Genomic DNA, 16,254 nt, shown 5'->3' on the forward strand with positions numbered 1-16,254 from the left:
AGTGTCAGCATGCCCAAGGGAGTTAAAGAAAGGGCCAATTAGGACGGCCGATGTGCGCAAACATGCCAGCATGTTGGGGAAAAAAGTCCTGTGGGCTTTTCGGCGTCTTAACAAGACAAAAGGGAATAGCTTTGTTTGTGTATAAAACAGCGCACAGAGGCTCCTCAACCCACATTCAAACGATGACAATAAATATGAGAGTAAATCACAGAATATATATATATTTTTTAATAAGTATAACTGTTTTAAGAACTCATAAAATAAAAAAAACAAAATATAAAAATATACAGGCAGCTCAAATTAGAACTACAAGTCAAAGCTTGAATATACAAAGGCAAGCTCTCTGGAAAGAAGGTATCAACTTAAAAATATAGGAAAGTATTGAGCAGTTTAGTGCATAAGCTAAGAACATCAATTCATGTCGTTTTGAAATAAATTAAACTGAGAAACTAGATTTTTTTTTGTCTACTTGTTAACACCTCATCAAAGCAATTCAGACAAAGTTAGATTTTTCTCAGAATCAGAATGTAGAAAAAGTAACTCTGTAATTCAGTATCGGACAAGCTAACAACAGAGAGCAATCTGATTACATCAACAGCATTTTCTGTAAACGAAATATTGGTTGCTCTTTCGCATCCCTGTAATCATCTGGTTGGGAGCTTAAGTGAACACAGAAAAGGATTGACTTTGGTGGTTTTGTTTCCCGCTCTTTGGCTGACATTTTTTGCATGATTTCATCCCCTAACCCTTAAAGTTCTGAAAGATCTCTGCAGCGTCCAACCAGGTCCTGAAGCAAGCCAGCCCTCTGTCCCGGATCTGTTTCCTGCCCTTGTCTGTGATCACGTCTCCGTTCTCCTTGACGATCACCAGCTTGGGCACGGCTGTGATCTGGTAGCGCTGCTTCAGCTCACTGACAACACAAAAGAGACACATTTTAAATGACCTTCACAATGACCTGTAATGTACTAGTAGCATTAACATTAAAATTGTGCTTACACATGAATGCATCACTTATTATTAGTAGGCCCACTATAAAAGAGTATGCTAGCTGCATCATCCACAAATGGTGCTTGACCTTTTGTTTATAAAATGCATTGTGTAAATGTGATTTTAAAAAGGACAGAGGTGTGCTACTGCATAGAGATTTCATGTCGATTTGATTATGTTATAAAATAAAATAAAACACACTTTTTTCACATATTTAGATAAAAGTAATGAGACAAAGATTGTATCAAATAAAAACTATGATGTTATGGACTAAACCATTTGAGTAATTGAGTTGATTAATCTGTAAGCCCCTTTCACTCTCAGCCTTGGAGGCAGTTTTTGTCTCCTCTGCATTTACACCTAATCCCTGAGACCGTCATAAGCGTTTTACATAAGCGCACCACAGTCTAATAGGCTGTATAGACAAATAGTGGTAAATCCTAATAAGATAAAAGACGAATAAAGCGTCACCAAATGCAACTTATGACACATAGGTAAGGACTACTGAAAAATAAAATCCTTGTGTTAAACTTTGAATGAAATTGATAGAGTTTAGGGAAACACTCATTGGCCTAAATAACAAGAAATAGCTCAACATTGACTTTATCATTAGATTTTGATAGCCTAGGGCCTACTTACTGTTTGTATTCATCCGTCCAGGGCATAGCCAGCCAGTCCCCGTGCATATCATGGTAATATTCAACCATGTCATCGGTGGACTTGTCAGAGGAGACGAAAACGATTTCGAACTGAGCCGGGGGGTCCCTCTCCTCCACCAGCTCCGTGTAGAAGTCGCACAGGATCGGCGTGAAGTCTCGGCAGGGCGGACACCATCCAGCAGAAAAGTAAATCCCCACCACTTTGTTTCTCAATGCCTCTTCGGGCTCCACGAATTCCCCGTCTTTATTAAGGAGCGTCCGCCCTGTGAACACCTCCACCATGTCTGACACAATCTCTACGCACGCTTCAAAATAAATGAGTCCCGCAGGGTTTGACAGCTCTGAAGTCTTGCCTCTTTAGCTCACATTTTCCAAGTGTCGCTTCTTCCTACTTTCCGGTAACCTAATGTTTACCTTTTCCGCGAAAGCTACTTACAGCCAATCCTGTTAATCAGCAGCGGACCAATGAGGACACGAGGAGACGGCGCTGTAGTTCATTAGCCATGTGGGCTTTAGTGAGAGAGCAGCTAATTCACCAAACACGGACACGGCTCGTGCTCGTGTAGCCTGCTGGTAATTTACAGACCAGCTATAGCACGACATCTCGTGGCACTTTCAGGCAATTCAGAGCTGCGCATGCGCACAACAAAGGAGACCCCTGCCTTCCAAATTACTTACTATTTCTTTTCACACAACACTACATACTAAAGTGCATAAGAGTTTTAGGGCCACAGGAGAGGAAAAAATAATTAGATAAGGCAGATTTTTTTTCATTATGTCGAGATATGTCGAGAATAAAGACGAATACTGCGAAATGCAATTGGAGTTAGTGGGGCATCTAGGTATTTTTGGAATACTGTAATTGACATGCATGTATTGGGACATCCTAAATCTTTTTCTGGCATACTAAATAGTATGAAAGTATGGGTATTGGAATGCAGGGGACGTTTATTTCTGTTGACATGGTTGACATCTGACATTGACAGTAAAAAAAGGGGGGGGGGATTGGCAATGACAGTGGCTGGAATGCAAATTTAAAAAAGTAAGTAAGTAAGTAAGAAAATAATAGAAACAGGTTCATATTTAATCTTTTATTTTATTCTATTGTTATTATTTTAATTAAGGCTATTTAATTATTGACAGGCAAATAATGCACACATCATACAGGGCCCTATGATGATGAGACAAATAAAATAAAGCAACAAAATATACAATAAAATAAAAAGTAATAGGATACTTATTTTACCTGTTGTCATAACATCATTTCCTATGTAGGAATGACTTGCATCATTTGTTGTTGGTCCATCTTGTCCACCATCAGATCCTTTTCAACATTTCAGATGTTGTATCCTCCACTTTGATCTCCACTTCCTCCCCATTCCTTCCTTCCTAACATCTTTCCTTATGTTAAACAATGGTCAGAGGTCACCCTTTCTTGTCCTTATCCTCCTTCTTCTTCTTCTACCCATCTGCAATGCTCTCCCTTCTTCCCTCATCCTACTCATTCCATTAAGAATGTGATCCAATACCCATACTTCCCCGCTATTTAGTGTGGTAGAAAAATATTTGGGATGTCCCAATACATGTGGTCAGATGCAGCATGCTTAACATTACCTGGATGCCCTACTTACATTCGGTTGTGATTTTTAGTATGGGAAATCAGATAGGTATGTCACATCGACAGAGAGTATGTCCCAAGAGGGGGCGCTCGTGATGTTGTGGTTAGAGCACGCCCCCCCCCCCCCCCCCCCCCCAGTCTGTAGAAAAGTAAAAAGAAAGAATATGCGATTTGGAATGCAGGGTTCTGGCTCATTCTCCCTTTTCTCCATTTCCACTTCCTTTGTCGCTACTTTCTTCACTTCCTCTTGCTCCCGTCCCCCTCTCCTCTCTTCCACACACTCACTTTTCCACCTTGTCTCTTCACCTTATCCAAATTCCAAATCCCATGTAAATCTAAATTTTTCTTTCTACCTGTCATTAACTTCTCCCTCACTCTTTTTCTCTAAGCCTGGTGCAGGTTTTTAAAAAAAGGGAAAAAAGACTGTTTTGTGCATTACATAAAACAAAAACAAGAACAAAGACAAAAGTAGGCTTGTACACACACACACACACACACACACACACACACACACACACACACACACACACAATGACTACAAGTCAACATAATCAATATGTTTAAATACCTAAACAAGAGTGTCAATAATGGACATTGGATGTCATTGTGCTCTATCTCTACTTCTTCCTTTAGCGAAGTGGACAAAGGTCATTTGGAATGAAACTCGGCCGCCTTTTCTTCTCCAGCGTTTGCCGCCCATTAGTGGAGTCAACTCCTGTGTTGAAAGAACCGAAGGGACTTTTTTTTCAAAAGGAATTCTTCTTTGCTCTCCCAGAAACAATTGCTTTACCAACATGACCTCTAATTCTAATTTATCCAACATGCGGAGGCTGGTAGAACAACTGAAGCTTGAGGCCAGCGTGGAGAGAATCAAGGTAAAGAAGAAAAGAAAATGTATATCCTTCAATAAGAATGGGAGTTTAGTAGGAAGTTTACTCATTTGCTTGTCTTGATCGTTTATGTTTACGATAAAAGACTAAATGAAAAAGCACTGCTCTGCTCTATTAGAATAAACACATCACAGAATTTTTTTTTTGCATTTCATGAGAAACCTTCTTGTGTTACAGCGTGCTCCTTTAAAACTGTCTCATAAAGTCTGTGTATGTTTAGTTCGACACTCTTATTCCACGCACATTAAATCCAGGATGTAGTGTATTTTAATCCACCAAGCAATCAAATAAACACTTCATATTACGTTAAACTGAAACAATGTTATCCTGGTAAAATGTTGCTGTTTGCTCTGTCATGTTTTGATGGTTCATAATGTGACATATGTCAGAATTACTTATTTGTTAAAACACAACTCAACTCATTCACAAAAAAGTGAAACACTTCTCACAGATATTTTGAATGTAGATAGATAGATTAATTTATCTATTTATGAAGCAACAATGTCAAAATCTGTTTTATGTATTCAGTTTTTGTCCCTTTTCATTCAACTATATTAATGTTTTTTACTTGACTTCTATTTTGTAATGATTGTAGTGATTTAATGTTTACATTTTAACCTCTCACGCTGATTTTCTGCTTTCCTTTTCAAGCAATCAAACTTGCTTATTTTTTTAAGCTCTTTTTAGTTCAAAAGGGGATTCCTTATAAGTAAGTTGTTGATAAATAGTCATACATTCCTCACTTTCCAATGAGTTAATGAGCCTCTGTCTTTACTTTTTCAGTTTATAAAAATATCAGTTCTGCAGTTCCAAATGTTATGTCAGTAAAACTAAATAACTGTTAATAAAATTAACAAAAGGCTTTTTATACTAATCTATGAAGTTCTTAATATTTTGATTATAAGGGAATTTGGCCCAGATGTCTTAAAACGCTTTCTTGGTTGTCCAACAGTCCATTTTAAGGGGTCTCTCCAATGAAAAAGTGAACTTGACAACCCTCCTAACCCGAAAGTAGTTAAAGGCTTATCACTGATCGCTTATGTTCACCATTAATAAAGCCATGAATGAATGCTTATTATCCCATTCTAAAGTGTGGTGGTGCCATATAAATAAACAGGTGTGTGTGTGTGTGTGTGTGTGTGTGTGTGTGTGTGTGTGTGTGTGTGTGTGTGTGTGTGTGTGTGTGTGTGTGTGTGTGTGTGTGTGTGTGTGTGTGTGTGTGTGTGCTGCCAGGTGTCCCAGGCGGCTGCAGAGCTCCAGCAGTACTGTCTGCAGAACGCAGGCAAAGACGCCCTGCTGGTGGGAGTCCCCACTGGCAGCAACCCTTTCAGAGAACCACGCTCCTGTGCTGTAGTGTGAAGTACAAAGGTACATGGTTTACAGCCTTTAATTTGTAAGTTACACCTATTAATACCACAAAATTTCAAATGAAGAATTAAAAAAAATGCTCTTTTTGTTGCAGCAGATGAAGAGGCTGACACATCTCACTCAGAGAAGAGAGGAATTCCATTTGGTTTTTCAAATTTTTATTTCATGAAGAAAAAATGTTTATAGCTATAGCTATATTTTCTTTACTGCATTTCTATTGCAATAAATGTTTTCTTATATATTAAAGGGCTTTATAAAGTATTGTCCTACTTAATTTTTATTTAAATAACATTTGAAAGCCAGTGCTATATAAGTGTGATCTCTGCTTTATACGGGACAGTGGCAAAGTTATTCAGTCATCATCTGTGTATGGTACAAAACGGATGTTTATAGCCAGGCTCTAAATCACGCCTTGGGATCTCGCTGGGTCCGAGCTTCCTGATGTTTGGGCTAATGTTAGGAGCACAGGCACAGAGAGGAAACTGGCCTCTTCCTGTTCAAAAACTGCAATGACACTCAACGCAGAGTTTAGGCCTCACTCCTACACCTCCTTTGAGCTTTTAAAGATTTTGGAAAATGTATTATCAAGCTCTATGGCTAAGGCTTGAATAGAAATACAATAGGAATCAACATGGAGTGCTTGTTGTATACATTATTGCATACTGGATATTATGAATTCTGTTTTATTTAGATAAAAGTATCGACGTAAAGTCATCTTATTTTTATTGTTTTGTGCTTATCCTTTATAAAGTTTAATTCATAAGTTTGAGGATGCAGACAACAAGCCCCAAAAAATTTCCTGATCAGCCTAAAACAGGTCTAGCCTGTCATGAGCTCTCTATTTTGCCACTTCCTTTTTCCTGTCCGTGCACTGTTCTTGGACGAGTCTCAATAGTTATCCCATAACGATGCATCCTTTTCTAACAACCTTTGTTCAGATGTGTTACCACACTGGGGGCATCAGATGTCCCCTTCTTTTTGACACTTTTGCATGAAAATTAGTATGAAAATTAGCATTAATTTAAATATATTTATCACACAAGAAGAATTCAAACTATTTATTTTAATTTATTGAAATTTCAGGCTTTTAGAGCCTGCACAGGTGCACTTCAACCCACACTCTTTCAGTGGTGATTCAGTGGTTTATGAAAATTGTGTTGCACTACTGGGCAGCTCAGCTCAGGGGTTAATGTTATAATTTGTTGGAAACATAGTTGCATAAGATACAGACACATTTTTTCAAGTTGCAGTTTTCTCTTTTGCAAATGTCTCAAACGTCCAGTTACGCAAAGTAATTTAATTTAGAAGCACACACTGTTCCTCTTAGTACCTTCTGAAGTTTGCTTTTCCTTTCACAAAAAGGTGACCTGTTCTCATCCGGAGATCATAAAACATAGGAAAGGCATGTGAGAGGCACAGACTTTCCTGATAAAGTTAACCATGATTCAATTGTGATGTGGGTTGTCTTAGCGCACGCTGTGGGGCTGGACGTTCCATGGTATATGGTACGGATTACAGGTGAAAGTGTTTATATTTATCACAGTAAACCAAGAGTACAAATTTAGTTATGAAAATATAAAGGATAGTGTCAACTTATGCCATCTGCTGGTCACACCTAGGGAACGAAAATATCACATTTTCTCAAAGCAGCACAGCCTGTGGTGGAAGAAGTATGCGGATACAGTCAAAGTGGAAATACAACAATGTTGAAATACTCAATTACAAGTTAAGTAAAAGTGCATAAGAAGCCTATTATCAGCACAGTGTAGTGAGGTAAGACAATCGTAATAACTAAGTCAAGGACAAGTGTTTATTTGTAGCTATTTCAACTTTCAGATTAAAGTTTACTTAATTTTTGATTCATACTCTGCTGGAGTCCTTCATGACCAAGTAGTAGTCCAGATAAATTTTGCAGCAGTGTATTTTATGCGCCTGAGTTCTCTATATTTATCTACTTTCTTTTGGCAAAGAGAACTGGCAAAATCCATGTCATATAATTAGAATTTCAAAAGACAACCCAAAGGAAAATAGTGCTTTGCTGTTATGCTGGCTGTCCATTGTCAATGAGCGCCCCACCTGTCATTTAATTTTTGGGAAAAAGGAAAGTCATGGAGTAAAGGTGCAGTTTTACTTGGAAGTGGAAATAACCTGAATGGCTTGAATGGAGCCGTATTCTCCTTTAAAGGTGTGGGCGGGGAGCAGAGAGCAGGAGTTGGGTTTCAGTGCCACCCTTTTTCTATTCTCACACACACATACACACCCACACCCACACACAAACACACACACTACTGCGCAGTCCAGTCACAGCATAGGGAGACACTATGGTCTGTGTGCGTGTGAGAGTGTGTGTGTGTGTGCTTTGGTTGTAGCCCTCAAGGCTTTCCTGGACCTGACTATGAACCTTACTGCTATCAATGACGGACCACAACACGACGACTACGCACCACTTGTCACACCTTCAAAGGTCATCGACCTCTGAGAAAGGATTGATTCGATTTCATTTGTATTCTTCAATGAGACTGACGTTTCATTTATCGGATGAGCACTTTTATCGAGTGAGGAGATGGCCAAGGTGTACAGACTCTATGTAGGAATAGTTACAGGTAAGATTCACTGTTTTACTTGAATCAGCATTCACAGAAGGCTGGTTCGAATAGAATATAAGAGATATAAGTGACTATAGGACAACGTCAGACATAAGCATTATTAGAATGATGTTTACATATAATAGGCTACTTATTTTTGATGCATGCTTCTAGTGCAGTTCCACTTGTTGGTGCACTTTTTGAACATCCATGTGCCAAAAACAGGTTTGTAGACAGTGATAACTCTATATATTTGTAAATTTTAGGCTACTTCAGTGTTAGTAAATGATTGATTGAAGACTCCTTATACCAGCCTGTGCTAACATATCATTGTCAAAACAGGCTTCCCTGTGGTAAACTTCTATGTAATCGTACCTGTTTAAGAGTGGCCTGTTTATGTGGCTAAAAGTGTGTGTGTGTGTGTGTGTGTGTGTGTGTGTGTGTGTGTGTGTGTGTGTGTGTGTGTGTGTGTGTGTGTGTGTGTGTGTGTGTGTGTGTGTGTGTGTGTGAAAACAGACAGGAGTGGGCGTGATCCTGAAGGAAGCGGTGCTTTCTCCTTCCCATAGATAGTAAATAATAGCTCAGTCCCTAGAAAGGCTGCAGGCATCATGACTCAGCAGCTATTCAGCAATAATTACCTCAGATTTGGATACATTTTCCCCCTGCCATCTGTTATGTAAATCCTATACTATCTGGTCAGGAATTCGGTTGAAGTGTTTTTCAGTGTTGTGCACGTGCCTATATATTTGTTTGTTGTGAGTGTGTGTTTGTGTGTATGCGTGTGTGATTGCCTTTTTTTGTTTTGTTTTCTGACTGCAGCCCTGGCCTTGTGCAAACACTCCCTGGCAGAATGGAATGGCACGGACGAGACCGCCAAACCCACTGTTGTGTCCCACTGCCATCTCCATGGCAACAGAGACAATTGCACAGGTAGATATGGACAGGTGGTTGGGTGGGGGGGGGGGTTTCTTGGCTAGTTTGGTGTTAGCAGTGATGCTTTGAAGTTTTGCCAAGGTGGAGGTTTAATGGAAGAATGGTTAAAAACACAGTTACAGACAGTCAAAAACACAAGGACACGAAATAAAGAGAAAAAGACAGGAATAAAAGCAGTAACGTATAGTCTGTCCAGAGAGCAGAACTTATAGTGGATGAACTGAACTGATCATGAACTTGGTCTGGTTGTTAATAAACTCCTTTGTGTCTTTGGAAAATGCATCAACTCTTGTGGAGAGGCAGAGTTTAATAGGCCTATCTCTGCTCGTATTTGTTTGAGTTAAAACAACTTATAGTTCAACCTTATTTTGTAATTCACTTTATTATTTTGCAGATTTCATCCTCTTCATTTTACACTAGGCCTATATGTATGTTTTTACATGTTCTCATTTTCTATATAGCCTATCTGTGACTAGCCTACTGAGGCTGCTTTAAAAAAAATTACAGTTATGCACCACAAAAACAACAAAGAAATTTCCTTGTATGTTTGGCCATTTTGGAAATCAACCTTTGGAGCCATATGCTTTTTTGCTTTTTTGTGAGAGCTAGTTGAGAATATTCACACCATTCTTATGTATGTAGGAAAACTTAACTCATCCCTCAACTTCCTCTTAAACAACTTGTCATTTTTACACTGGTTTGTACACATTGAACAAGTAAGATAGGCCTAGAACAGGGTTGATTTCTTAGCTTAGGTGCTGGTATGTTTTCATTCATTACTAGGCAAACTGTATTTCCATTAAGATAAGTTACCCTAACCAGCTTCTGATTTTTAGCTTCACATTAACAACATAAACTAACATGAAAGGTGAAGTGGCCTTTTCATCTTCTCATTTACGCTTACCCTCTTCAAGAAAGCTTAACCTATATTCCAAACTAGCCTACTCCTTTGAACTTTGTAACTTGATATTATTCTTTTCAACGATCAGGTCAATGGCAGCAGGCCGACTCTCATGTTTCAGTTAACAACTGAGGCGCTGTCATTGATGTCACCTGAAGAGCTGTATTCTTTTACAAGCTCATTTCAAAGGTAACCTCATGGGAATGGGTTGTAAAGAGCGCGGCAGCCTCTGGATAAGAAGCACTGTGTGTAAACTGGTGGTCAGAAGTTCAGTGTTATGGCTATATAGCAGCTGCCTCAGAGTGTGTTTTGTAAAGTGTGTGTTGGTGAGCCTACTATAGAGAAAAGAGAGGGGGTAAGACAGACAAGCAGAATAGCATTTGTACTGTAATTGTAACTGTATCCCACCTTAGCATGTGTTTTATTTAGTAAAGAATGAATGGCAATAACTGTGACATGCGGTTAATGGTTAATGATGACACTAGGCCTTTTCCTGGCACTGATTTATCTGGACTCCTCTCTGGATCATATTACAAACAGTCTATTTATACATCAGGCAGGCCATGTCAGAAGGTGAGCGTGTCAAAGAGGCACGCTGACATAACGTGACTCACTTACAGGAATAGGAAAAATGAGCTGTTATGCTTTCTTGCCAATGGTTAGACAAGAAGATTGATCCCTCCATAATGTCTGTGCGGTCGATATGAGGTCACAGCAAAGAGATGTTTAGCTTAACACCAAACTCAAGTTGTACCACAGCTGTGTTCTCTCCAGTTTACTATACAGCTCTCAATGCTTGGAGGATTACAGAGAAAGACCTTTCCAAGATCTCGACATTCCACACAAGAAACCTCAGAATAATCTTTTGTATCTTGTGGCCTAACACCATCTCCAACCAGCAATTACTTGCTTGGACAAACCAAGAAAGTATAGAGACCAGCATTACAAGAAGGCGGTGGAGATGGATTGGACACATCATGCGAAAAGACCAGGATTACATTACTAGAACCGCCCGCCCTACACTGGACACCCGACGACAAGCGAAAGACATGATGACCCAAAGAAAACTGCCATCGAACAGTGGAGAAAAAAACTGAAAGCCATGAAGCAGACCTGGAGTTCCATCCAAAAGCTCGCCCAAAACAGACAGTAGTGGAGATCCTTTGCTGCTGTCCTACATGCCAGTAGGAATAAAGGGCAGTAACTAACTTAACACAAGGACTGTAAAAAGGATGAAACAGCCTTTGATGTGTTAATTAGGTAGCTCAGGGGGAATTTGTTACCTTCGGATAGCTAAATTAAGCTAAGGCCTCATATCAAACGGACAGACATCACAATGGTTGCCTAATCATGTAGTTGCCAGTAAGAAAGCACATTTCCTGATATATCTAAAGACTACTTTGAATACAAAATATCCCTGTTCCTTAGTTTACATACTGTGAACTTGAACCCTTAGATGGGTTCTACATTCTATTATATTGATCAGTCTGTTTTAAATGTTTGTCATTTCACCAGCAGACCCAGAAGATACGGGGCAGTGGAACGGCCACTTCTCAAAATGTCCCGAGGAACTAAGACATTACTGCGTCCACGGGGAGTGTCGTTACGTCAAAGAGCAGAATACACCGTCTTGCAGGTGAGGGACATCGCCTGCAAAAAAAGATGGGCCTACCGGTGACTGAGAAATAAAGTTTGCTATGTAGCTGTGAAAAAGTAATGGGAAGGAGAAAGGACCACTGCAATTCGTTTTGCATTTTAAGTCCTATTATATTTTAAGAAATGAAAATAGATGGCTGCAAGGAAAATCTTTTTAATGTAAATGTTTCCCCTCTGTGTCTCAGGTGTCACCATGGTTACGTTGGCTCCAGGTGTGAGTACGTGGAGCTGGACTGGCGGATAGGAGAGAGACGACAAATCATAATTGCCTGCGTCATCGCCGGGCTCGTTTTCCTCATCCTTCTCATTGTTTTCATCTGCATTTGTTCACAGTAAGCCTTTGTGTTCGTGTGTCGGACAGAATAATGGACTCAAGAGAATCGTTTGACATGTTGGGAACTGCGGTCTTGCCAAGAGTATGATGAGAAGATCGAAAACCTTGAAATAGAGTAGAAGAAAGTAGAGATTGGGGCAAATAGCTAGCTTGTCTCGGTCCATAAGTAACAAAATCCACCTACCAGGCCTACCTCTATGCTCACTTAGAAACACATTATATTTAGGATGAATCTCAATACAATCCCTAGCCTAGACTTATCCCCAGCCTACAATCTAGACCACTTTTTTTTCAAGATCACAACTGTTGGGGAGATGATTTATTGGCCTGTGCAATGTCAGATGTAATTGTTAACGTGATTGCTGTGATAGGTTGTAAAACCTCCTGATTCAAATGCAACCGTGAAAGTTTGGTTACTGCTGGCCTTGGCCTCGGGTTCATGTGCTCTTGACTCCAACGCTAGCTTTTCCCCTCAGTTTTCAGTCTTTATGCTAAGCTAATCTTACAACTGCTTTAACTCCATATTTAAGGTCCAGAGTTGAAGGTGGTATCAATTGTCTCATCTAACTCTCAGCATAAAGCGAGTATGTGCATTTTACGTGTCTTGCTTTTACTGCTGGATAAAAAAGAGATGTTCTTGGATGCTGTTTTTAATAACATGTTTACATCTCTGTCAGTCGCAGGTGCAGATCGTGTTGGCGGAGGGGCAGACGGAGGGAGGAGGAACCAAGGAACGGGACGGAGAAGCTCAGCATGATGGACACCGGCATGACACACGCAACATCGACATCAGATTCGACAGAGCCAACACACACCAACACTGTATGAGAAGTGTGTGCGTGTCTGTGTGTGTAATACCATAACTCTCGGGATTGTTTAGACAAGGGGGATTCTTCGTGTGACAGCTGGTGCCTTTGGTCTCACACAGTGACAGCAGCATGGCTACAGGAGTGTGTCTGTGCCCATGAGGCCTGTCGGCCTGCTCAAATGAAAGGACCTCTTTGGATGAAGTGTGTGTCTCTTGAGCTGCGATAGATCAAGCAGGAGCACAAAGAGTCTGCACAGTTGTCCCCTTTAAAGGCCGGCCTTGTCTGAAACGTTGTTGAATCTTCAAAACAAAGAATATGCCTTCCCCCTTGGATTTGCTATAAACACAAGCTGGAAATGGTTTCTGCAAGGACGTCTTTTTTTTCTTCTCTCCCAATGGCGATGAGCCACGTCTGCTCGTTGCCTTTCACTTGTGGACTGCACAACGCCAAATCCATTGTTGCTATGTTGGAAAAAAGCTGTGGCGCCTGGCTGGCAGACGGTGATAACAGTTGATCTGGTTGTTGGTCTGCGTGGGAGACATTTAAATTGCCCAAATCACAGAAAATTACAGAAAATAATCTGGGTGAAGATACCTACACTCCAAGTTTTCTTTGGGGGAACTGAACTGAATTGTCACATGAATAAAGCATTCAATGTAGGCCTATATACAGTAGAAAGGCTAACAATATAAGTACTAGCTGTTTCAGTATGCTTGCTGTCTTTTCTTCTTTTCTATTTATATTTTGAAAAATCCACACACCAAATCAACAGTTCTCATCACTTATCCCTCTATCTATGCCTCCCCATGTCTATTTCAAACACAGAATATTGTTACTCATCAACATAAGCAATGCAAGAAGAGCCCTGTGTATATATACACTAAAGGAATCGCAGTTCTGGACTCCAGGGCTTGAGAAGCACAAGGATAACTTGTGCTGGAGGCTTTTTTGAACTGTATATTTGGAGCCGAGCAGCCTAGGAGCGACGGATGCAGAACAGCCCAGCCTGTGTGTGCAGTCTTGTGTGAGGTGAAAGTGCTCCACTGTATGAGACGGGTTCTCTAAACTGCCAGTCTTTCACTGGGGGTGTATAATGTGCATCTGTGGACTGTATGTTAACCCCGCATCTAAATGTAGAGTGACGAGAGAGTCGGGACAGAGTTGGCGAGGTCTTGTTTATGTGTAACCATATCAATAAATGTGTCGACTGTGTATGTGCCTGTCTGTTTAAATGATCCTTCAAAACACATCAGCATCAACCTCTATACTGTAAATGAGACCAACAGCGCGTAGTGTTTCATAAGAGGAGTTATGGGGGTATATTTTCCTTAGAATTCTTAGAACCTGATTTAATCTCAAGTTCACATGACCACTGCTGACTTGCCCTATATCTACACCCACAGATAAGCATCACATGAATGCTACGATGAACTTTTCCAGTCGTGGTTACAGGTCATCATTGCTTCTAAATTTAACCATTTCAATCAAATACATATTCAATATTTACATCATATAACAAATGTACCAAGATGTGTTTGAATGAAGATGCTGCCTTTCATGTGATGCGATTGTACTTTGGTTTCAATGTTATTGTGTTGTTGTGCTGCTATGGAGATGGATTACCAGCGGGAGCCATAATACAGTGTTGTCCTCGCTCCAGTTTATAGTGTGAGGAATTTAAATGAGATGAGATCAGTGGCTTCACAATGGAAAGTGAGTGTACGTGTGGCATAGCAATGTTTATACATAGCAGCGTTAGGACCAATCTCAACCACTTCGACCAAGTCATGACCATTAGACAAGAGTGTACCGAGACCAAGACTTTGGGGTGGGGTAAAAAGTGGTTCAATCTTTTTTTTCTCAAAACCTCATTCATTTGGATATGATAAGTAATTGAATGAACATGATGCTGTGTGTTTTCCCTGCAAACACCAGGCTACAGCTTTTGTATCCAAGGAAATCTATTCTCTGCTCTGTTTAACAATGAAGGTGTTAATAACTTTGACCTAATTTCATGTCTTCAAAAGAGTAACAGCTGTGGAATGCACCAGTTTCTATATGAGGGGTGTGTCTGCAGGACTGAGAAATGAAACTGATAAGAACAGGACAGATACCGGCCAAACTGTCGTAGATGTTTGATTTGGAAATCTTTTGTAAACGTAAACCTGTAGCATACTTAGGCCTACATAACACCTTAAACGGCCAAATGTCTAAACGGTGGACTATGGTGGTTATAAGACCGCGCTTTGAGGGTAGAGTGCGGACCTGATGACAGGGTTAATTCAATACAGTTTTCACACTGGATTTGAAGAGCTCCATGTGTTCTATGGTATGCACGCAAGCAGGTGGCTCCAACAGCTGTGGTATGATGACTGCCTAACCACACAGGGCGACACATAGATCAGAGTTGAGTGTGTTTTGTATCCTTTCACATCAATGTGTAGTTGTTGTAGTTTTCAAGAATACCAACAGAGGTCAGCAATGGCCTATCACCACCTCACCTTCTAAAGTAGCCTACTGAACACAGACATTTAGACCTAATCAATGACGGGAATAAATACACTACATTAAGTAAAATAAAATGTGAAGGTAATTTATGATACTTTATACTTTTACTCCATTACATTTATTCGACAGCTATATTTTTTAATTACTTTGCTGATAAAAAGTAAAAAAAAACAATTATCATAAATTTAGGATGCATTCTTGTTGCTGATGGGTGTTAAGTAATAATTCAACTGCTTACATACTGAGTAGTTTAAATTTGGATATTTGGATTACATTTTACTCTGCTTTTATTTTGGTCAAATTTTAAATTGGAATCAAAATCCGAAATGCTTCATTGATCCCTGGAGAGAGATTAGGTATACATTAGTATTTCCACACACACACACACACACACACACACACACACACACACACACACACACACACACACACACACACACACCTGTGTATAGCCGAGGGTCCTCTGGCCAAGGCTACCCCGTGGTAAACATGATCATGGCCCTGCTTTCCCCAGGGTAAAGGCTCACTGCTGGGTCTTCTAGAACTAATGCAGTGCCCCACTACTGCGATCACAACATGCTTCTTCAGCATGCACTTCAATAGAAAGAACACCAGCAGGCTATGATGTGGGCATAATTGGCCTAAATTAGACATTAATGATCGACTGAGAACACATAAGTGCGAGGGTCAGGAGAATATAAATCAGGAATAGCAGGGGTCCAAGCGTTGAGTGGAAACTATAAAGGAATCACGTACTTTACATCACTCTACAAACCCTTTTAAGACCTTGTCACATTAATGCACTCTGCAGCAATAGCAGTGCCTCAGGGGGTAGAGCAGGTTGTCCACTATCTATCTATCTATCTATCTATCTATCTATCTATCTATCTATCTATCTATCTATCTATCTATCTATCTATCTATCTATCTATCTATCTATCTATCTATCTATCTATCTATCTATCTATCTATCTATCTATCTATCTATCTATCTATCTATCTATCT

The 16,254-nt window shown here is 40.0% G+C and overlaps 3 protein-coding genes across 5 annotated transcripts; 2 read left to right on the plus strand and 1 right to left on the minus strand.

The window, feature by feature from the left end:
* Nucleotides 1–228: 228 nt before the first annotated feature.
* nxnl2 (nucleoredoxin like 2) lies at nt 229–2,201 on the minus strand. The gene is made up of 2 exons (XM_080046531.1): nt 1,627–2,201; nt 229–910 (listed from the first exon to the last, which is right to left on the minus strand). The coding sequence occupies exons 1-2, from the start codon at nt 1,926–1,928 to the stop codon at nt 742–744; spliced, it is 471 nt and encodes a 156-aa protein (XP_079902657.1). The 5' UTR covers nt 1,929–2,201; the 3' UTR covers nt 229–741.
* Nucleotides 2,202–3,982: 1,781 nt separating this feature from the next.
* Nucleotides 3,983–5,775, plus strand: gng10 (guanine nucleotide binding protein (G protein), gamma 10). Of its 2 annotated transcripts, none has more exons than XM_080046976.1 (3): nt 3,983–4,139; nt 5,388–5,522; nt 5,617–5,775. In XM_080046976.1, exons 1-2 carry the CDS (start codon nt 4,059–4,061, stop codon nt 5,511–5,513), a joined length of 207 nt encoding a protein of 68 aa, XP_079903102.1. In that variant the 5' UTR covers nt 3,983–4,058; the 3' UTR covers nt 5,514–5,522; nt 5,617–5,775. The 2 variants fall into 2 exon arrangements, with proteins under 2 accessions (XP_079903102.1, XP_079903103.1); XM_080046977.1 differs by having other exon boundaries at nt 5,620–5,775.
* A 2,043-nt stretch (nt 5,776–7,818) lies between these two features.
* Nucleotides 7,819–13,952, plus strand: btc (betacellulin, epidermal growth factor family member). 2 transcript variants are annotated; one of them, XM_080046244.1, is made up of 5 exons: nt 7,819–8,125; nt 8,927–9,037; nt 11,457–11,577; nt 11,783–11,929; nt 12,609–13,952. In XM_080046244.1, the coding sequence occupies exons 1-5, from the start codon at nt 8,086–8,088 to the stop codon at nt 12,757–12,759; spliced, it is 570 nt and encodes a 189-aa protein (XP_079902370.1). In that variant the 5' UTR covers nt 7,819–8,085; the 3' UTR covers nt 12,760–13,952. The 2 variants fall into 2 exon arrangements, with proteins under 2 accessions (XP_079902370.1, XP_079902371.1); XM_080046245.1 differs by having other exon boundaries at nt 11,460–11,577.
* The last annotated feature ends 2,302 nt before the right edge of the window (nt 13,953–16,254 follow it).

This window comes from Ammodytes marinus (genome assembly GCF_949987685.1).
Source record: "Ammodytes marinus genome assembly, chromosome: 18".
Taxonomy (NCBI): domain Eukaryota; kingdom Metazoa; phylum Chordata; class Actinopteri; order Uranoscopiformes; family Ammodytidae; genus Ammodytes; species Ammodytes marinus.